The 24155-nt window shown below is 36.9% G+C and overlaps 1 protein-coding gene across 1 annotated transcript in view; it reads right to left on the reverse strand.

Annotated features, from left to right (window-relative positions):
- The window catches only part of LOC107159660 (hippocampus abundant transcript-like protein 1), a 48687-nt gene that overhangs the window by 13056 nt on the left and 11476 nt on the right, over positions 1-24155 (reverse strand). The window contains exons 3-6 of the mRNA XM_048800517.1: positions 19194-19256; positions 6415-6542; positions 3482-3596; positions 223-441 (exon numbers count right to left, since the gene is read on the reverse strand). Coding sequence (XP_048656474.1) covers positions 223-441; positions 3482-3596; positions 6415-6542; positions 19194-19256 — 525 coding nt within the window. The remainder of the gene's footprint in view (positions 1-222; positions 442-3481; positions 3597-6414; positions 6543-19193; positions 19257-24155) is intronic.

The following is a 24155-nucleotide window of genomic DNA, read 5'->3' on the forward strand; positions in this document are numbered from 1 at the left end:
TTTCATAAACTGTCATCAGAGATTAACTGGACTTTTACCTTTCTTCTCTTTTGTATGACATGCTTTGCTTAGGTACCAATTCTACATATTTTGTAATTTAAGATTTTCTATTTTTACTGGAGAAAGCAATAGATCTATCTGCTGGGATCCTCGAGGCTGCATACATATTATTTTATTTGCTTGCCGTAGACAGATATTTACAAAGTGAATATTTTAATTTACCGCAAAAGGGTCTGCTTGTTTCCAAGAAATCTGAGTTCCCCAGGAAACCGGTCTCATTTTCTCTGGCAAAGATTCTGGAACAGCCACCAAGATGAAACAGATGTCCAGAAGAGCCACCACTGTGGCCACTAGCACAACGAGGCTGTCTCCATAACTTGCAGAAAGGTATGCTCCAATGGCAGGGCTGCTGACCAGACTAGCTGCAAAAGTGGCTGAGACCTGTGGGAAAGTGCACTGTCACTTAGGGTGGCACAGATGAACACCTGTAGAGAAAACATGTTCCTATCCAGAGTCCTGCCTGCTGCAGGAGCACACCTGTGAAAAAGCACTCTCTCACCCAGGGTCCCCCAGGTACACCCCTGCACCAATCCTTTCTCCTGGCTTTAAACAAGAAAAAAGAATCTGTTGCATACAAATTTGAAGAATGAAAAAGAATTAAAGTAATTCTGTTTAATAATTTATTCACATTTATTTACTTGTGAATAAATTAGTTTGTTAACTAACTGGAGATATCCTGGAGAGCTATGGGGAGTAAAAAATATCAGAAATTAAAATTGTAAAAACTTACCCCATAAATAAAACATTCACTCTGGTCTTTAACTGGAGAATGGAGATGCATGGAGAAGGGTATAAAAATAATCCCTGTAGAGTTGATGATAAACCTACAAATTTCTCAGGGAGTGTGCCTGATTCATCTTTCAAAAACCTGGCACTATTTCACCATTTGGTGACTATTTTATTAGCACCCAGAGTGAAGAAAAACCCTGATATTCTTAGGAGAAAAAACTATAACAAAAAAAGAATGCAAAATGTGTTGAGAAGTTTTCTTTCTGATTAGAAGTGAACTGTGGATTTCATAACCCTATCAACTGTCCAATACAGACCACAGAGCCAGTCAATGGCATGTACAATCTGAAGCCACACTGAGTCTCTTCCCACTGTGCTCTTATATTCCCATACTTTAGAACGCACTGTGAACACTCAGAAGCTTATTGGGCAGACTCCAAATTATAACCAAATTGAGTAGCAAAAACATATCTGTAAGGTATTTAAACTTATAATAGGTCTTTACAGAAATCATCACCTATGATTAGAATTATGATTCCTGGTAAGCCAATGATGTTCTTCTATCATCTTTCATCCCCCAGCTTAATTTAAAATTAAACATATCTGAAATTCTATCATAGCCAAAACACTATAGAAGCCAAAAATCAAAGCAAAGCATTTCTGGAGACAGAAAGAAAAACAAAGGGGAAAAAAAAAAAGAGGGGGTGGTGATGTTAATTCCAATTTGGGAATCAAGAATTCCTTTCTTCAGTGTTTAGTGAGTACCTACTATGTATCAGTCGAAAAAGATAACAAAGCTCCTGCTCTTTCTACTTAATTTGAGAAGATTAGGACCACCACTGTAAATTGCAGTGGCATGTGAACAATGATGAAAGCAATGCTTAAGTCTCTTCAGGTTCTGTGGGAGCACTGGGGTAGAATCCTCAGGGTTAAGGGAGCATCACTGCAGTGTCCTGAGGTGCAGAGGGAGCAAATCTATGATGTTAAAAAACTAATGACCACCTTTTGCAATGTTTTGCCTTTTTTAAAATTTAAAGAATTTACTCATCAACAGGACTATTCACTGCTGTGGCATGGAAAAATTATTATCCTTTCTTGGTTTACTAGAGAAAGTTTAGTAATGAAGGTACATATACATTATATATTGTCCTTCAATGGATTTCAAAATGCTTTTTAGAATTGAACTCGCACATCCTGAAAGTAAATTGCAATAAATTCACCTATCTCTGTAAGACAGGTAGGCCGCAAGGGGCAAATGTCAAGGTAGTCACTGGTCAAGGGATAAATCCAGGGATAAATCCAGCAGTCTACTTGCTGAATCACTGGAGCTGGCTGGGATACTTCAGCAGGTCCCTGACTCAGCTAGGATGTGCACCCACTGGCTTCTCTCAGTGCCCCATGAGTAGGCACTAATCTAAACTGCCATCTTAGGTGATGGCACCTTATGATGATGAGCTAAGCTAAGAAGGTAAATCAAGAGTCATTTCTGGTGACTATTTCAGAACTCACTCTCTCAAAAATCTTGAGAATTGCTGCTCAGCCCCATAGCTTTGTGAATAGTTTTCCTGATGAAAGCAAGGGACAGAAATCTCAGAAAATCGCAGGGAAATGAGTGTCTCTGCAGGCATCTCCTATGGTGCAGAAGAAAGCTATGTTACTGTGATGAACAAGCTCTTGGCATTCTGTACCATTCTGAGGGCCAACCCTACATGCCACCTTGAATATCCTGCATTGTTTGAGGCCACCCTGTCAGCTTTCTCCTCTGTCCTCACAACGCTCTGCAGATGCCCTTGTTTCAGGATAGGGCATGACAGACATGCATGGGAAGAATTCAAGAAGGAAGGAGAGCGAGCAGATGGCAGTTGCAGGGAGGAGGGGCTGAATGAAAGAAAAGTTTTTGAACTACTGATATCTAAAACTGACAAAGTAAAAATTGCTTTGTCTTGTGGAAGGGTGGACATCTGTCTACATGCCCATCCCTGATTCGTGAACTTATGCACTTAGTCAACAGTGAAGGTATACTTAACTCTATTCCAGGAAGTGGGATTTAAAGAAAAGAGTAATTACCTGGGTTTCTGACATTCATTCCCCTCTAACCTATTATTCTCCACAATCCAGCCAGATCATCATTATTCTTATTATTGTTTTGAACATTTTCATTTAGAGGAATTTGGAAGAAGGGTACTGTGTACACTCACATGTATGTACCAACAGGTTCAGGCACGGAAAACGGGCCCGCACATGTTCATGTGGTTCATCCACATGTGCTTATGCTCTTTTTCCCTGAACTACTTGAAAGTAATTTGCAGAGTTGTGACACTGACCCAAAATGCTTCAGCTGTCATCTTCTAATAGGTCTTTCTTCTCTTACATGACCACAATACCATTATCATGTCTGAGAATATCAGAAAGATGGTCTAATAAACCAAATTATCAAAGTCCCCTATAACTTTTGTTATTTTTCAACAACTATTTGCTGCCTGAGTGAATAGTTATTTTTCTACAGCACTATAAATCAAATGAGTGCCCAAGACACTCAACCAGCTACAGAGTAACGATGGATTAACTCGCTCAGGCTCTAACACCTCTGTAATTCCACTTCTGAGTTGTATTTTAAATCTTACTTCCCAGTGAATCTCTAATAGAATGTTAAATATCACTCCAATTTAAAAAAATTAAGTCACTATCTTACCCATCCATAAGCAGTACTTCGCTCGTGCTCCTGAGTGACATCAGCTACATAGGCAAATATCACAGAGAACGTGACTGAGAAGACTCCAGACACAGAAATCATCGCAAAATACCACCTATAAAAAGATTATTTTTATTACCCAGGAGAGGCATTTATGTATAGCTTTATACCAGCCCCAAGACATCATGTAAAGATTACAAACCAAGAAGTAAATAAACATGTATAGGTAATGTATATTTAAAGGCAGAAAAATTAAGATGAGGAGGAAGACACTGTTATTGCTCAAAGGGATACATTTGGTCTAAAAAAAATGAAAAAACAAGAGAAAAAAAGAATAAAGGGCCTGAGTAAAAGTTAACAGTTTTAGGTATATAGTTTCAAAGGTAGCCAACAGAATAAAAATCTTTCAAATTTTCTTGCTTTAATTAAGAAAAGGACATATATGACAAATGATTTTTAAAAATCTACATAAAAGGAAAAAGCATAACAAAAATATCAATGCAATTAAGACCAAAAATGTCTATTATATGCACAGATGCAAACCTAATTAAGCTGGGTGCAGTGGCACCCACCGGCAATCCCAGTGGCTTGAGAGTCTGAGACAGGAGAATTAAGAGTTCAAAGCCAGCCTCAGCAAAAGAGAGGAGCTAAGCATCTCAGGGAGATCCTGTCTCTAAATAAAATACAATATAGGGCTGGGGAAGTGGCTCAATGGTCGAGTCCCCTGTACTCCAAAAAGCAAACAATCAAAACAAAACAAGACAAGACAAACAAAAAAAAACCCTAGTTAAAATATTAGCAAACAGAATCTTAGAAAAAAGCAGAGTTCATTCCAGGCAACAGGAATATTTCAATATTAGGAAACAGAGTAATACAATTAATCCTGTTATAACTCATAAGGAGAAAAAGCAAATAATCTCCATTCATGCTAAAAATCCATTCCATAAACTTTCATATCCAACCTTGATTTAACAAAAGAAAATCGCTGGATAAAATAGGAATGAGTAATTTTCAACACAAAAGCTAGCCTCAGATCTAAGGGTGAAACACTGCAACATTCCCCTCACACCTCTGAGGAACAGCCCACAATCATAACTTCAACCTTATTCATTATTCAGCAAAATTAACAAAATCAGGGAGCAGTATAATGACGGGGAGGAAAAAGATAAAAAATTATTTACAGATGACATTAATATATCTAGAAAGTCAAGCAATTATAAGAAAAATGCTCATTCTGGAATAAAACAGAAAGGGCAAGATTTACAGGAATAAAACTTACCAACAAATGTACAGATCTAAAGAATTTTAAGCTAGCAAAAGACAAAACAAACAAACAAACAAAACAAAAAACAAAGCCCAAACTAATTGGCAAAGCACAATATGTTCTTGGACATGAAGATTCAGTATCAGTAGTAGATTATAAAATTTTATCACTTGATAGAAAATAAAATGATTATTAGAACCCAACAAATTTACTTGTTTTTATTTCTTTGGTGCTAGAGATTGAACTCAGGGTGCTCTACCACTGAGCTACATCCTCAGCCCTTTTTTTATATTTTAACTTTTAGTCAGGATCTTGCTAAACTGCTAGGATTACAGGTGTGCATCACCACTCCTGGCCCATTTGTTACTAGAATGTAACAAATGTTGACATGAAATGTCAAAAATCAAATAAAAGTATTTTTACACAAGGCAACAAACAAACCCTATGAATCTATTAACTGTATTAAAAACCAAAACAAGTCTGAGGATGTAGCTCAGTGATGGAGTGTTCATCCCAAAATTCTCTGATTCTCAGCACCATATCAAAATACCAACAAACAAAACACTCCACCAAAAGAAATTTTCCAGGTTTAAGTGTTGTATTTCCATAGAAAGGGCATCTCAGCAGCATGAATAGTACCCAAAATACCACGCTCTGGCCTCCAGAGGATGTAGAAATTCCCACCCCTCTATGGTAAATAGAGAGAGTTTGGCTACCTGCTAGATTTATTGCACTTAAGGGGAAAAACTGAACTCAAATTTAAATTCATATTATGATTTAGAATGGTTTATCAGTCCTACCATACTACACAAAAAGATAACTCCTATCTATTATGATACAAACTATGCTCAGGTGTGCCCCAAAGCCATGAGCTGACAAAAACAGTATATTTGCAATATCCATGAGCCACAGTGGTGAGGCAAGGGGGTTGTTAGCTACTCCTGAGATGACACTCCTATAAGTGACACCATAGCAATAATATCTGCCTTTTATTTCTATTTATTTACCTAAGTAATTTATCTGAGAGTTAATTCTGTGAACCTTTTCCTTTCTCATTTATAAAATGGGCATGGATGTCCATAGCCCAAACTGGCTTTTGGCAGTACCAAAGAGAACAAATGAAAGCACAGGTACAAATGCTTTGAAATGGTTTTGAAGTTACCTACAAAAGTTAAGTACAGGGGCTGGGGTTGTGGCTCAGTGGTAGAGCTCTTGCCTATAACGTGTGAAGCACTGAGTTTGATCCTCAGCACCACACATAAAAAAATAAAGGTCCACTGACAACTAAAAAAATAAAAATAAAAAGTTAAGTACAGGTTGAGTATGCCTTTCAGAAATGCTTGAGACCAGATAGATTTTTTTTTTCTTTTGGAATATCTACATAAACACCATGAAATATCTTGGGGGTGAGACCAAGTCTAAACAGGAAATTCATCCATGTTTCATACATACTTTATACACATAGCCTGAAGGTAATTTTATGTAATATTTTTGACATGAAACCAAGTTTGTGTACACAAACCACCAGAACAGTCGTGTCAGTGGTTGAAAATCTTTGGAGTGTGGAGCATTGAGAATTTCAAATTTTTGGATTAGGGCTGCTTAACTTCAATTATTCTCACATGACTCAAAACAGACTGGTACAATAGTGAAGAGCTGAGCCACTCACCACGGGCTGATCCTCATCAGTGGGATAGGGAAGCAGGTGAAGAACACAGTGCCAAGGAGAAAAGGCTTCCTTCCCCACACATCGGACAGAGCGCCTATGAGCGGGGCACTCAGAAAAGAGAGCAGGCCCTGGGGAAGAAACAGAAGCAAAGATTAGATTTGGGATGTGATCCCCCAATTATCTGCAATTCTTATTTTCTAGATGCAGTAGTTCCCCAAACAGAATAATTTGAAACATTAAATACAAACTAATTTTTTTAAAAATTCAAATTCACATTCTAAACATGCTATTAGAAATGGAAAAAAGGAGTTAAAAAGCTTGCTTTCTAGAAGAAATTAAGAAAAAGATGATGTGAAACATATATCCATGGTTGGGTCTTAAGATTAAAATGCACTGAGCATATGGGAAGAAGCCAGAAACTTAATTCACCTTAATAAATACATAAGGCACACTGCTTCTGTGCACGGCTCAGGATTAAGCGGTGCGATGAAGATACCAAACGAACACATGCCTATACCTCAAAGGGCTTTACAGGGATAAAATATGAGTGTATATACCTTAAATATCCAAAAGAAAAGTGGATTCTTTGTCATTTAAAAGTAAAGATTCTCCCTGACTAGTGATTTCAGGAGGAAGGAACAACTCATTTTTCAGAGCTGAGGCTAAGGGAAAGTGAGTTTGAGACAAATAACATACACAGAAGCAAAGAAACTCACATCTTCCACTTGCCCATTATTTACCAGTCACTGCTAGCCACTTTTCATATCAACACTACAGATAAGGGAATGGGAGAGAGTCAGTGATGGAAAAGGGTAGAAAAATGTTGGTAATTAATGAAACAGGTGATGACACAGGCATTCATTATATTATTTCTTACTTTTACACATTTAAATTTTCATAAAATATGTTTAAAAAATTTCTCTGGCCAGGCATGGTGGCACACACCTGTAATTCCAGTGACTCAGGTGAGGCAGGAGGATCACAAGTTCAAAGCCAGCCCTAGCAAATTAGTGAGGCCCTACGCAACTTAGTGTGAACCTATCTCAAACATTTAAAAAAATCTGGGATGTGGTAGGCCCCTCACTGGGCTATTGTACATGGACTGCCTTGAAGAGTGATTGCCCATAATACTTCTTAGCCTCAAACACATCCTGCATGCAGTTGCCAATTATGTTCCTACATAATAAGGTCCCTAAATGGCTCAGAAGCTTTCAATGTCTCTCCAGTGCCTGAGGAATCCAGTCCAGGCTTCTAAGCAGAAGGTGATCTGAGCACAATCTCTCCTTCCAACCCCCTTTCCCACTGTGCTGGATTCTCAGATGCAAGGGGGCACCTGAATTTCCCTTCTCGCATTTCTGGTCATTGCAGTCCCTTGGTGTACAACCAATTTTGCTTTCATTTCTGGCCACAAAAGTCCAGAAATGTATTTCAAGACCCTCAATTTCTTGATGTTCTTCTTAATAAACTTTTTTACAATTAAAAAAATCTGGGATGTGGATCATTGGTTATGCATCACTGGGTTTAATCCCCAGTACAACAAAACAAAACAAAACAAACAAACCCCAAACCCTTTGCATAACATATAAATAGGACTCACCAAAATCTGACCACTGACATAATATCCTATGCTTTGGCTACACACAATGTTTGTGGTTTTCTGAATGTACCATGTTCCTTTGTGCATAGGCTCCCACTATGCCTGCTATCCTTCCCACACTTGGACCAGTAAGCTGCCAGTCATTCTTCCTGACCAGGAACAAGAAGCACCTCTTCCTCTAGCTAGTCTCTCAGCTAATGAAGCAGTATTCATTACATCATGGGGATAGGGTAAAGGGAAGGGGCATAATAAACAAATCTCCCCATATAATATATTGTCACTTCAAAACTTCATTGCAATTCTACTTTTTGCCTATCTTCTCTACTGTATTAAAAACAGAGTAGTATCAGAATGAGGAAGCTCCTTTTGATCTCTGTACCTGAGGTCTATACTAGAACCCAGCTGGTGAACTGAACAGAACTTTTAAGAGTAAATCAACTCACAGAAGTTTCCAAGATCACATAGCTGGGAAGAAAAAGGAACAGATTCCAAACTCTCTTTGGCCACCAGTTAACCCCACACGAATTGTCCAGGAGAGCAGATATGAGTAAAATAAAGTAAGTAGAGGTGAGAGGAGAACTCAATGGAAAGTGCAGCTGAAGAGAAAAGCTTTTTTGGCTCCTATGAAATGTAAACTTTACCCATGGCCCAGGAAATGAATCTTGACTCCTGAGCCACCATAGACTTCAAGGGCATTTGATGTGGTCTCCTATCAAGAGTAATAGAAGATTAAATATATTTCCTTTAAGAGCTAAAAGATGGCAGAAGAAGGGCTCAAATTTAGGACTTGTGATAATTAGCTTCATGTATTTTAGAAAACATTTTATGTTGCTTCAAAATCTCACAAATAACAGTGAAGACCTGAGAAAATGAAAAGAAATTTAAGAGGGGAAGGCAGTAGAAAAGAATAAACACAAACACCATCAAAACAGTAACAAAAACTTCTGAAGTACAAAGAACCCAGGAAAAGTTTCTGGACAATTTTGATTTCAGATTTCACACATTGCTAACATTGGGAATTTACATTGTGTGTGTGTGTGTGTGTGTGTGTGTGTGTGTGTGTTGCGGTGCTTGAGCCCTGCACATTCTCTACCATTGAGCAATGTTCCCAGCCCCATGTATGCCATTTTTAAATAACAGATATGAGAAGGCCAAGTATTAAAATTATATTTAAAATAATGTAGTTTGATAGAAAAAAATTATTGCCTCCTAGATTATGTATTTAAATTTCATTTTAATACCTACTTTAAATATTACTGAAATCAAATCCTCAATGACAATAACAGACACTAAAGGTATCTTCTGTTTTATCAAGATGCTGTAACAATTTAATAGAACACTTGCTTCTTCGGAAAACATATTTCCTAAAAATCAGAGATTTTCTGCTGTCAGTTAATTTCTTTACTACCCAAACTGGCCTTAAATCCCATCTGGCTACATTACTAGAGCTGTAGATTGAGCAGAACATTTTGTACTTTGATGGGTAAGTACTTCATAAATATTGAAGCTGCAGAGTACAATTTGCAAGTAAGAACAAAATGCTTAAAAATTAAAACCAGACTGACATGAAAGCCCTAGTCTTCATGTGAAATATAGTCAGTTCTCATTATTCACAATGGTTATGTTTTATAAAGTCACCACAAACACTATATTAGTGCACGTGGAACTACAGCTCCCAGGGGAAACAAGGACAGTGTGTGGCCTTGATCAACCTGATAGAAACACGCACATCAAGCAGCTCAACACTTTTCCCTGCTCTGAGTGCATCTGCAAATAATCATGAAAGCACTATGAGCATTGATTTTGGGGTCAATACTTACCTATTGAGTAGGTGAATTCAAATATGGAATTTACAAATAACGAGATTGACTGTACTCATATCATACAACCATAACCCAACAAGTATAGGCCCTAATTTTACAAAGCAGCAACTAAACCTCATTAAATTAAATGAAATTACCCAAAACATTTTTAAAGTTTATAAAGAATGGCAAATACAACTCACCAAAAGCAAACATACACAAATTTTAAATTAGCAGTCATCATAGAAATTCAATCACACATTTTCTTAACATATACAACTGGCAGAATATTTGATAATATATATAGTTTGGGTCAGTAGCCTTAAAACTAAAAATAGTATTTTGTGTCCCTTAAAAAATTATAATTAACTTTATAACTAAGTTTGAGAAGAATCATGGTACTTCTGAAAATTAAAGTATAAAGTCATATATTTCTGAAGATTTAAATTTTTCCATAAAAACTGTTAACACTTTTGGGCAAAACTGCAGTTTCCTTTAATAAGTCAAGAGGAACTTGCAACAAGTAAACACTGGTAACCCCTTATTATATTCATTCTTATTTTTCTTATTCTTATTGTACCGAGGACTGAACTTAGGATCTTATGAATGCTACGCAACAACTCTACCACCCAATTACATTCCCAGTCCTTATACAATAGTTTAATAACAATGATTTTTAAATCTCTTCTATTCCTTAAAACTAAATCAAAGAAAAATCTCACATCAATGGAACTGCTATTCTTTTTCATATAACTGACAAATACAGATCTTTTAGTGCAAAAACAATTTTTAAAACAGGCTCATAGGACCTGAGATTTTGCACATAGTATAGAGCTTCCTTCCCAGAGTGCCTATCAATCAGTTTAATAGGGAAAAAAAGCAAGCCACATAATGTGAAGTTAATTCAATTACACGAGGGCCAGGAAAGGAGATCTGTAAAACATGGGGAGCTATGTGCTGCAGAATCCAAGGGAAGCAATATAGGCAAGAGAGCTGGGGATTCTGAGAGATGGAGGAGGGAAGGCAAGAAAAGCAGGGAGGAGTCTCCAGGAGAAAGCAGAAAAAAATAAAAGAAAAAGGAAAGTTAAAAGGCTTTCCTGAAGCTTAGAAATAAGCCACTGCTTCAAACTTCTCATTACAAGAAAGCTTAGTAGGTCCTTAAAGCAGCAATAATAACTGCCAGCACTCACACACACCACACTGATCTACACATTTCACAAGAATCTACCTCTCTGTGAGGTGGGCACTACCAGAGTTAGTAAGTAGCCTATAGGCCCAGGGCTCCCAGCTGCAGAAGTGGGATTCAGCTCATGTATCTGTGTAGCTCCACAGCTTGAGCTCTAACCTCTAGGCCCATGATTCAGACCAATTATTAAACTAATTTAATATTAAGAGTACAGTCTAATATAAAAGATCATAATATAATATATGAAGTCATCTGTCTCAACTAGGCTATTTTAATGGTTTTTTAAAAGATGACAAAAGGACAATCTTTATTTCAGTTCCAAGTATTTTTTTTTTTTTTTTGGTGTGTGTGTATGTGGCACGTGCACACGTGTATAGGTGTACTTACGAAACACATTCTGTGCCTAGAATTAATAACTTGAAAGATGTCCTGTTTTTTCCCTGAGATTTCTTAACATTATCAGACAATAGTTTCTGTGCAGTGTATGCTAAACTACTGTGCTAAGCACTACTTGATTTAAAATGCAGGGGACACTTCATAGCAATTCCTAGGACTACAGAAAACCATTAAATTCCCTGGAAGTGTCCTGGTAGAGGAACAGAAGGTCATGTGGCTATATTCTTGATAAAAATCAAATTGAACAGTGAAGTCTACAACAGAAAGAAGATATCAGTGTCAGCGAGTTATGAGGACCCCTCAGGGCGAACCCTCAAGCTGGCTCCCAGGGTCTTCCCTGGCAGCAATGTGAAACCTAAGTGTGTCAGTCAGCTTCTCACCATTGTAACCAAAAATTTGACAAGAACAACTTGAAGGAAGGTTATTTTGGCTCATGGTTTCAGAGGTTCTCAATCCATGGTTGGTCAATTCCACTGCTCTGGACTGGAAGTGAGACAGAACATCATGGCAGAACGTGGAAGCCAGGAAGTAGAGATTGAGAGCCAGAAGCCAGGTAAAGATATGTCATTCCCAAAGGCATGCCTCCAGTGACCCAGTCATACTCCGCCTGCCTACAGTAATCACCCACTAATCCAAATTATACATCCATCAAATGGATTAGTCTACTGATCAGGAGGCTCTCATAATCTTCACACCCACCTGGAAGTGGATTAATCTTGCTTCTTTGATGTCTTGAATCTCTAGATGCTTTAAATTGGTTTGAGTCATTGATGAAGATATCAAATTTTGTATAAAAAATAACACCTACTAACAAAAGGGCTCTTATTAATAACCTTAAAGTTTCAGGAGGTTTTAAAGTAGACATTGGGCAACTGGACCAGCTATTTCAATGAAGAAAATAGTTACAGATAATGCTCATGTTGACCATAACTTTGGTGATGGTTAGTTTTATGCATCAGTTTAGTGAGGCTATAGAATCCAGTTATTTAACCAAACCCCAGTCTAGGTGTTGGTTTTGACAACATCTGTAATTAGTTGGCTCTAAGGAAAAGGAATCACTCTCAGTAATGTAGGCATGCCTCATGCAAACAGGTGAAGGCTACAGCAGCAACACATGAAGCTGCCAACCTGCTAGATGCCTTACCGATTTCAGCCTTGCCAGCCCCCACAGCCAACCATTAAAGTGATTCTCATTACAATAAAATACACACACACACACACACACACTCTATTGGTTTTGTTTTTCTGGAGAACCCTGACTGATACAACTTTTCTTTGCTAGTCAGACAACAACTTCTGTCCTATGTTTAAATTTCATAAAAGGGGGCTGGGGCTATAGCTCAGTGGTAGAATGTGTGAGACCTTGGGTTTGATCCCCAGCACCAAGAAAATATAAAATAAAAAAGAAAAGAAAAGAAAAGAAAGGAAGGGAGGAAGGAAGGAAGACTGCTTTAGTCAGGCATGGTGGAACATGCCTGAAATCCCAGCAACTTGGGAGGCTGAGGCAGGAAGATTCTAAGTTTGAGGTCAGCCTAGGTTAAACCTTGCATCAAAATTTAAAAAAAAAAAAAAAAAAAAAAAAGACTGGGAATGTAGATCAGTGGTAGAATACTCCCGTGTTAAATCCCCAGTGCTACCAAATCAAAACAAAACAAAGAAAAAGGTGGGCACAGTGGCACATGCCTACAATCCCAGGAGCTCCAGTGGCTGAGGGAAGAGGATTGCCAGTTCAAAGCCAGTCTTGGCAAAATCTAAGCAACTCAGTGAGACTCTGTCTCTAAATAAAATACAAAATAGGGCTGGGGACATGGCTCAGAAAATGACTGGAAAGTCTGGGAATCTGAGAAGTGGAATCAGTCTGAGAATTTTTTTTTTCTTTATAACTGTTAAGGTGAACAGGTACTAAATTAAAAATTATTAAATAATGAGGAAATACTTATAAAGTAGTGATTAAAGAACTGCACAATTTCCATTGGAAAAATAAAACATTTGAATGATACTTCACAAAAGTTAAGCGCAAAACACATGTAAAAATATAGTTTCATTTGTAATCAGAGAAATAAAAGTAAAATTGATCGTCTAGTTGGGAATGGTGGTACATGACTGCAATTCTAGATACTCAGGAGGCCAAGGCAGAAGGATCCAAGTTCAAAGCCAGGATGGTCAATTTAGTAAGATCCTGTCCTAGAATTTAAAAAAAAAAGGTTTGGGGATGTAACTCAGTGGTAAAGTGCTCCGGGGTTCAATTCCCAGTACTACCAAAATAGTAATAATAAAACATAATTTTCAAGCCACTAAACAGATTAAATATCTAAAAAACAACACCTTCATGAGTGTATGATGAGACAGACATTACACAACACTGGTGGGATTGTGAGATGGCACAATTGCTCTAGAAGATATGTAAGATCCTAAAAAAATACCCAACCGTAACCTTTACAACTCTAATTTTAAGAATCAACACAAGATTCAAGGTAAGATTTTTAAAAATTTTAGTATAAAATTATCTTCAATAGTTTGAAAACCATCAAGAAGGGAAATGGTAAATATATTATGGTATAATGGAATAGAATATAATCATCACAAATAACACAGGCAAGTCCTTGCTTTGTAAGGCAGTATGGGACTGTCAAATGACAGTACAAAATGATCTTGATTATTCAATGACTGATACAAATTTTTGTAAAAATACTAAAAAATTCTCTTACTTTCTTCACTAATAACTATTTCTAATGATTTACAAAAAAATAGTCAAATGTTTATTTAGTATACTAATTTATACAATTTCAAAATCATTGAGAATTAAAGAGTTTTACTTCTTTGTAAGAAAAAAATTAATAATAGAATTCTAGGAAGATGGTAGAGTAGAAAGTACATGGAATCTGTTTTCCCACCTAGCAGCAACTAACTTTGGTAGAATCTGAGTGATAATAATTACTTTAGAATTCTGCAGTATACTGCAGACTTACAATTTCCAGGAAAATATAATTAATTTCTATCAATTTCAGCTCTTGGCACTGCAGCCCTTTTTCTACCCCAGCCCCACAGCAGGAAGCTAGGCAGTGTTTCTGGAATAATCTGCATACAACGTGTGGAGGCCAGCATTCTCCCCAAAGTACTAGAGATCTGTGATCTGATCACTGACTGCTGCCTTCCATAGCAGAAATGCAGGCAAAGAGGCCTTGTTACTGCCCCTCCTACTGTGGCTAAAGTATCTTCTGGGGGACTTATAGGTCCAATGCCCTTTTTTCTCTTTCTCTTTATTTCTCTTGTTTTCTCCTTCTTGAAGGCAGATATTAAAGATTAGGATATTCGAAAGTAACTGCACATACACTAGTAAGTATAAGTAACCATATATCCAGCGGAAGTCACAGACTAAGAATATACCTTAAGTCTATATCTCAGGCTGATCCCTGGCCCACAGTTTAAAAAAAAAGAAGAAAGAAAAAAGAAAAACAAAACCCTCAGCAAACCCTGGAGAATCTGATCACCAGAAGAAAACAAAACCAGAACCTGTACCTGAAAAAGATCCAATAGCAGATCCAAGGACTTTAAAGTAACTAGCTTAAAGATGCTAAAGGAACTAAAGGAAGATGTGTGTGGGGAAAGTCAATACAATGATATAAGAAGTAAATGGAAATATCATGACAAGACAGAAAACCTAAAAAAGAAATCAAACAAAAACTCTGGAGCTGAAAGATACACTAACTAAATTAAATATATATATATATAGAAAGTGAGCTTTTATTTCTTTCATTTTTATGTGGTGCTGAGGATCTTACCCAGTGCCTCACACATGTTAGGCAAGTGATCTGCCACTGAGCCCCAGCCCCAGCCCCCAATAACTGAAAATTTAAAGTCACTTAAAGGATTCAAAGGCAAATTTGAGCAAGCAGAATACACAAACTTGAAAAATCAACAATGGAAATTAGCTTGAAGAACAGAAAGACGACTATAGAAAAGTGAACAGATCCTAAAGGATCCTGGGATACCATCAAGCAGTCTAAAATATGCACAGTGGGAGTCTAAGAAGAAGAAAAAGAAAGGGGAAGTGCTAAGAGCCAAGTATATGATGCATGGCATTTTTGGTTGAAAGGTGACGCCAGCTAGTCATTGAGATGATATGATTATGTTAAGATTTGCATTCATATGGATATTGGACTCCTGCTGTTCACCTAGGCCTGCTACGGGACTCCTGGAGAGTTCCCATTGGTTGGGGAAGTACAGTAGGAGGGAGTTCCGGGGGAGGAGCTCTCTCTGGCGGTTCCGGGAGGAGGCCGCGTGGGTGGATCAAAAAATCTTCCCCGGCGGGTACTGGACATTGGTGGCAGTTTCAAAAAATAAAGTTTGTTCCTGCTTGAGTGGCTCGTGATTTTGTGCCCAGCCAGACTGCGGCAGGGAAGAGAGACAATCTGAAGAAATAATGCCTGAAAACTTCAAGTTTTTTTTTATTACCTGTTTTTATTAGTACATTATAGTTACACATATTAGTGGGGTTCATTCTGAAATAATCACACATGCATGGAATATAATGGAACATTGCCCATTCAGTCCCCCCAAACTTTCAAATTTTGATGAAAGACATGAATGAAAATAAATCAATAAATTCCAAGATGAACTCAGTTTCAAAACACAGTATAACAGAATCTTGAAAGAAGCAAGAGAGAAGAAACTGAACACCAAACACATAACGAACCACTGATAACATATCAGCATACTGCTTTTCTGGGACTTGAGAGGCCAGAAAGCAGTAGACTGATACTGCCAGGCTGACCAAAAAAAAAAAAAAAACCCAAAACAAAAACCTTCACGTGATTGTGATTCCCTTTTCATCATTTTTCCTGCATATACATATATATGTATGCTAAAATAAAACAGAACTATGTTTATGTCCTGTTTCACACATTATGTTCTTCACACATTATGTTCTTCACACATTATGTTCTTCAAACATCACATGTTCCTTATATGTTTGCATGATATCATATGTCTGTATCACAATGTATTTGTTTGTTCATTTAATTTTAAGGCATTTTAATTGTTTCCATGTTTACTGTTACAAATAAAACTATAGTAGCCCTTTACCTAATTTTTTAAAAAATTTTTTATTTATTTTATTCATTTTGGTTGTTGATGGACCTTTATTTTTTTTTTTTATTTATATGTGGTGCTGAGAATCGAACCCAGTGCCTCACACATTCAAGGCAAGTGCTCTACCACTGAGCCACAACCCCCAGCCCCTACCTGAATCTTTGAGTAACTCTATTTAATTGAATAACTTTATAGAAATAAAAATTACTTTGTTAAAATAAATGAATTCTCTCTTTCTCTGCAGTGCTGGGGATCCATTCCTGGGGCCTCCTGCATGCTACAAAAAGCACATTTTCATTGAGCTATATCCCCAGCTTATATGAGTATTTTCAAAGATGCATTCCAGAAAAAGCTAAACCAATTTATCCTCTTATCAGCACTGTGTGGGGGCCATCCCACCAAACACTGAATAAATTAGTTCTTTTCAATTTAAAATTTTTACCAATTTGATGTATAACAATGTTACCTAATTTAAGTTAGCTTCTTTAGTTATTTTTACACCGATGCCTTTTTTAAGCTGCCAGGCTTCTTTCCTTGCCCTTTTGGGATATTGCTCCTTTTCTTATGGCTTTACTCTGACCATACTCACATGTCAAGAAGAGTATTCCTTCTTCCATTATATACGTTACAAATAAATTTTTTCATTTGTCTTTTAATTTTGATGCTGATTGTTTCGATTTACCAAAGTTTAAAATGCCAAAATAATGGACTCATTTTTTGGGTAGGGGGTCCCAGGGACTGAACTCAGGGGCACTGAGCCACATCCCCAGTCCTATTTGTGTTTTATTTAGAGACAGGGTCTCACTGAGTTGCTTAGGGCCTTCCTTTTGCTGGGGCTGGCTTTGAACTCACAATCCTCCTGCCTCAGCCTCACAAGCCTCTGGGATTATAGATGTGTACCACCATGCCCAGCATAACAGACTCATTCTTTTCCTTTATGAATTCCTTTTCTAAAATGAAATTCTTCCTCAAACTAGTAAGAAAAATGTTCACTAATATTTCATTCTAATAGTTCGGTTTTGTTTTCGACATTATTTTTCTTTGCAACATTCAGTATTTAGTACATGAATATACAGTGTTGAGCAGGGGCTGTACCTCAGTGGTAGAGCGCTTGCCTAGCATGTGTGAAGCACTGGGTTTGATCCTCAGCAGTACATTAAAAATAAATAAACAAAATAAAGGTATTGTGTCCATCTACAACTAAAAAAATATTTTAAAAAAATACAGTGTTAAGAGCTATTATACATACTATCTTTTAATTCTCACAAGCACCCTATTAGAAAGTACTCTTATCTTTCCCAATTCCTAAATAATCAAGCTGAGGTTTAGGGAGGTCAAATCATTCAACTAAGTCAACATAGTTAATAAGATGCAGAGAAGAGATTTTAAGCTAAGGCAATCTGAAGCCCTACACATTCCCACTGTAGTAATAAGCATATTAAGAAATCTTAATAAAGCTATGTTTTACTGTAGAAGTGTAATCTTTATGTCTTTACCCTGAAACAGTAACCAATTATTAAAATATTTAAGACCATATTGAAATTCATCAATTCCTTATTCAAGCCCATGCATAAACTGAAATACCTTTTCCTTTTGGGAAGAGAGAGAGAGAGAGAGAGAGAGAGAGAGAGAGAGAGAGAGAGAGAGAATGAGAGAATATGAATCTTTTTTGTAGATGGAGACAACACAATGCCTTTATTTTTATGTGAGAATCGAACCTGGGTCCCACCTGTGCTAGGCGAGCACTCTACCACTGAGCCACAATCCCAGCCCAATACCTTTTCTTTTCTATCTTCTAGAATAACATTGTGGATGTTTCTTGGTGGAAGCATGGCATCATGCTCATCTTTATAGACTCAGTTGGTTTTATTTTGCAGAACCAGACACATAAAACACACTTTATCAGTTTCTCCACAAGACAAATATCTATAAAGCAACCTTCCTGAGAACTACTGTATTTAAGGATACACTTAACTATAGTTTTATCAATTTTCTCTCGTGAATTTTAGTTTTTTTTTAATCTACCGTGCTCAAAAGCTGGTGCTCACACCATTCTTAATGATATTCTTCCTTCTCTTACTGAGTATTAAAAATTTATTCTTTCAACTTTATTTAAACTGACTGTATCCTCAAATCCTTTCCAAAAATAGGCAAAGAATAAATAATATTAATTAAAGTTGATGCTGCTCAAAGCTGGGAATCCAAATTTCTATGGCTGAATTCCACAAATTACTAGGGCACAATTTTAAGTGTGTTGTTATGCATAAAGCATAATTATAAACAGATTCACAGTATCTAAGCTGGGAAGGGCACATTAGACCTTATACCCACAGACTTTACTATCATCTTTTCTGGTACATATCACATTAAAATTGAGATAACGAATTAAGACTATTTAAATCAAGTGGTAAGACTAAATAAATATCCAACTGAATTCTGATGCTTCCTTCTGCCTCAGACTCAAAGTTTATCTGATAAAAAAAAAAAGGAGGCCTGCAAAGTATTCACATTATTTTTAACAGTAAACCAATCTATGACTAATGTATTTGTGTTGATTTTAGTCTGACTTTGATAAGTCAACTAAAAATTTAAAGTCTCCAGAGCAAGTAGTAATTGCTTCCCTAAGAATCACTTTAATCTCCAAAGTTGAACTAGTTAAGAATTCATAATTTTGTTTCATTCCGAACCACACAAAAATTGTTCTTACCTTTACACCTTGAATGAGACCATTCATGAGGAATGTGTGTTGAGGAAATGTTTCATGTAGAACCTATAAAAAACAAACAAACATCAAGACATATTCAAATGTAAATTAAAAGGAAAGACTTCTGCCTCTACTAATGGCAGGCTACAGAAATAAGATGAACCCTGTAATAAAAAATTATAAAATACTACATGAAATGCAGAAAAAAAAATCTTAAAGACATAAAAAGGTAAGCCCAGCACTTAAAGTTGCTTATCACTAAACATTTGCAGCAAAAATTGAATCATTTAATGGCTTCTACCCTCAACTACCAACAACTTTAAGTAGATGCCCTCAAAGGGTTATACAAACTCAGTGACCCAGTTTCATAACACCTAGGTAGTTCAGAAAAATCACAAGCCTTAGATTTGTACAAATTACCTCCCGATGCCTAGAAAACTCAAAATCACTTCTAAAGAAGCCATGACTGAGGCTTCAAATCAATCATACATGTATTTTTTCAAACGAACAGCACTTAATTACAGGTAACCTTATACAAAAGGAAAAAGAGTCTACAAGCAAGAAAAAAACACTAAAAAGACAAAAGGAAAAAAAAAAAATCACACAGAAACAGATCCCTCAAAATGTTAAATTTTGGAATTACCCAATACAGACTTTAAAAATGAATATGCTTACTATGTTCTAAGATATAGAACACATGATTAAAAACTTTTTTTTGTGGACTACATTCAAACTTGAGATTCTGTCTTAGCTTCCTAAAAAGTAGGGGTTACACGCATGCACTACCATGCTCAGCTCAGCCATGGCTTTTTAGGTATATCATTCAAAGCACAATCTATGAAAGAATAAATCAATAATATAGATTTCATTAAAATTAAAAGATTTATGCTCTGTAAAAGACACTGTCAAGAGAACAAAAGCCACAGACTGAGAGAACATTTGCAAAAAAAAAAAAAAAAAACTCATAAAGGACTATTAACTAAAATTTTATAAAGAATCATTAAGGCTCAACAATAAGAAAACTAACAATTTGATTAAAAAATGTGCCTGCCACCAAAGAATATATAAGGTGCCAAATAAGCATATGAAAAGATGCAGTATACTATGCTATCAGAAAATGCAATTAAAACCAGATACAATTTCACACCTATCAGAATGGCCCACATATATAATACTGACAACTCCAAAACTAATGAAGATGTGGGGCAACAGAAATTCTCATTCATTGCTAGTGGGAATACAAAACAGTACCAGTTTGGAAGACAGACTGATGGTTTCTTAGAAAACTAAACATACTCTTTTTGATACTGGGAATTGAACCCATGGGCACTTAACCGCTGAGCCACATCCCTAGTTCTTTTTATTTTTTTTTATTTTGAGACAGAGACTTGCTAAGTTGCTGAGGCTGGCTCAGAGCTTACAATCCTTCTGCCTCAGCCTCCTAAGGGGATTGCAGGCATGCACCACCACTCCTGGCTGAACATACGCTTACCAAATGATTCAGGAGTCACCCTTCTTGGTATTTACCCAAAGAAGCTGAAAACTTACATCTACATAAAAACTTGCACAGAAATATTGAAAGCAGTCTTTAAAACTACCAGACTTGAAAGCAAACAAAATGCCCTTCAGTAGGTGAATGGATAAATAAACTGTGGTAAATACATACTGTGGCTAGAAGAAAATGAGCTATCAAGCCATGAAAAGACACATAGGAACCATAAATGCATATTCCTAAATGACAGACACTAATCTGAAAAGATTATGTACTGCATGATTCCAAATACATGACCTTTTTTGGAAAGGCAATGCTATGAAGAAAATAAAAAGACACTGGTTGCCAGGGTTTGTGAATAGGGAAGAGATGACTAGGTGGAACAGAGAATAATGGGCAGTAAAACTACTCTGTATGATACTATAGTGGTGGCTACACATCATCATGCATTTGTCAAAACCCACAGAATAAAGAACACAAAATGTGAACCCTAAAGTTCACTATGGACTTTTGATAATAATGATGTGTCACTCTGGGTGCATCAACTATAACAAATGAACCAACCACTGTGGTGGGGAATGATGATGGTTGGCAGAGGCTTACATGTACTGGGGCAGGAAAGATAGGAAACCTCCATACCTTCCTCTCAATTTTCTTATGAACTTACAATTCCTCTTAAAGAAAATAATAAAGTCTTTTATTTAAAAAGAAAAGAATAAAGTCTTTTATTGGGCATGGTGGCCAACATGTAATTCCAGTGACTGGGGAGGCAAGGCTGAGGCAGGAGGATCTTGAGTTCAAAGCCAGCCTCAGCAATTTAGCAAGGCCCTAAGCAATTCAGCAAGACCCCGTCTCTAAAAAAAATATTTAAAAAAAGGCTGAGGATGTGGCTCAGTGGTAAGCATCCCTGGTATCCTCCCCACAAAAAAAAGAATAAAGTCTTAAAAAACTGAAACTAAAATCCATTCAAAAATTATTTCCAATCTTAGTATTTGAACATTATTGTTTATACTCAGGAGAAAGAAACACAAATAAAGGATATTGAGTATCTCAATGGAATATCATCAAAGTTCTCTGAAAAATCTTCCAAAAATAATATAGGTGCTGGGCGTGGTGGTGCACACCTGTAATCCCAGAGTCTCATGAGGCTGAGGCAGAAGGATCATGAGTTCAAAGCCAGCCTCAGCAAAAGTGAGGGGCTAAGCAACTTAGTGAGATCCTGTCTCTAAATAAAATAAAAAACAGGGCTAGGGATGTGGCTCAGTGCCCCTGAGTTTAATCCCCAGTACCCGCCCTCCCCCCAAAAAAAACAACAAAACATGGGTTATAGGGATATAGACATTCTTCTTTTAAAAGAAAAAAATACTGATCAAGATAAGAACCATCCAATAAATTTGCTATGTGCATCATAAAAATACAGCAAACTAGCAAAACTAGCATATTTATATATAAGNGTGTGTGTGTGTGTGTGTGTGTATATATATATATATATATATATATAAAAAGTCTCTGATCCTGGGTATGCCAGTTATTATCCCATTACCCCTTGGTCCCACATTTCTCCATCCCATACTCCACTGCGTTGGACCAACAACGGTAGGAAGCTGGAGACATTTCTGAGACCTCTCTTACCCAATGGCTTCCTCTTAGTCCTTGTCAGTGGGAAACAGAGCTGAGGGAAGTGCTGCTGCTGAACAGTGCATTAACTCCAGGGCTGCCCTCACCTACCAAAGGCGCAGCAGTGCTGATTCTTCCCTGCCCCCACCTCCACACTCACCCTCCAACCTCGACCTTCCCTATAACAATTCTACACGGAAATGATCTGAACATGCACCCGCTTTGTGCAAGTGCTGCAACCTAGGAAGGAGAGATAATCACTTAAGTCTAGCAAAACCACAGCCATGCACGAATGGTGTGCATTCATTGAGCTCCACATTAAACACACTAGATCCACTATGATTATCAGCACTACGGGACCATCTGGTCCCATCTGGTCAACTCACACTATTTAATTCATCTAAAAAATTTCTATATTCACATTTAATCTGTATTTTAACAGCTTTTCTGTTTCCTATCCCTCATCCCAAAAGGGAAACAATATAATCTTCAATTGGAGAGATAAATAAAACAAGTCAACAGTAAATAAATATATACAACATTTTTTAGACAGCTAACTTTCATCATAAAATAAAATAAGAGTAAAGAAACACACAATATTCTACATGGGCATTGAACTCAGGGGCACAAAACCAAAGAGCCACCTCCCCAGCCCTATTGTATTTTATTTAGAGACAGGGTCTCACTGAGTTGCTTAGCACCTCACTTTTGCTGAGGCTGGCTTTGAACTCATGATCCTTCTGCCTCAGCCTCTTAGCTGCTGGGATTACAGGCATCCGCCGTCATGCCCAGCCTCTACGCAAACTTTTAATGATAAATTTAAAAACTCAAAGTATACAGATAATTTAACTACAAAAGAAAATAACTGGCTGGGTGCAATGGCCCACATCTGTAACCACACATCTTAATCTTCTACTCAAGAAGATTAAGTTCAAGGCCAGCCTAGGCAATCAAGTGACACATGCCTCAAATCTCAAAAAAGGATTGGGAATATAGCTCAGTGGTAGAGCACTTGCCTAGAATGTGCAAAGGCCAAGTGTTCAAACTCGAGTGCAATTGGGGGGGATAAAAAGGAAAGAAAGAAAAAGATAAGAACTCTTATCAAAGAATAAAGTAAACCCAATGACAAAAGGTTCAGCAAATAGATAAGATCAAGGGTTTTATTTTTAATATCTCCTTTTATAAGAAAATCTCAATGGAGGCATCTTATTTAAAACAAAAAAAAAGGATTACAGTAAACATAAAATATAATTTTCTTATCACTTAACAAAAAAGTAACTTAGAAAGTTTTGAGAATTGAACTGTTTTCCAATGCAAAAAAACTAAGAAATATCTGCACACATATAAACATATGCCTACACATTGCATACACATGCCCACAGCTGTGTTTCTCTACTTCCAATAATGTAACAGAAGAAATGTGCAAGTAGAACCTAAAACATCCCTGGAAGACCAAGAATAGTGAGGTACTTCTGGATGATCCAGAGTAGATAGTGAAAAGCTGACACAAAACCTGTGAGTTGAAGCAAAGTAACATTTGAGGGGGGAGAGAAGACCTTTGAAGAAATAAATTTTCCAGAACCTAGGAAGAACCCTCCATCAGGATAGGGGAAAAAAAAAAAAAAAAAAACAGCCACAAGTGAATGTATTATTAAAAGATCACAAAATAAGCTCGCTGGTATCCTGTTCTCAGAGCTGCAGACCTTCGTAATGACCCCATGATAAAAATCACAAGTATAGTTCTTTGAAGCGGGATTTCTAAGCAGGACACATGCAGGGTTAAAGGGGGTGGGATTAAAAAGGATAATGATGCAGATTACTTATGACTGGCCAAACTGGCACAATGCCCTATAAAC

The sequence above is a fragment of the Marmota marmota genome, unplaced genomic scaffold (genome assembly GCF_001458135.2).
Source record: "Marmota marmota marmota unplaced genomic scaffold, marMar, whole genome shotgun sequence".
In the NCBI taxonomy this organism is placed as follows: Eukaryota; Metazoa; Chordata; class Mammalia; order Rodentia; family Sciuridae; genus Marmota; species Marmota marmota.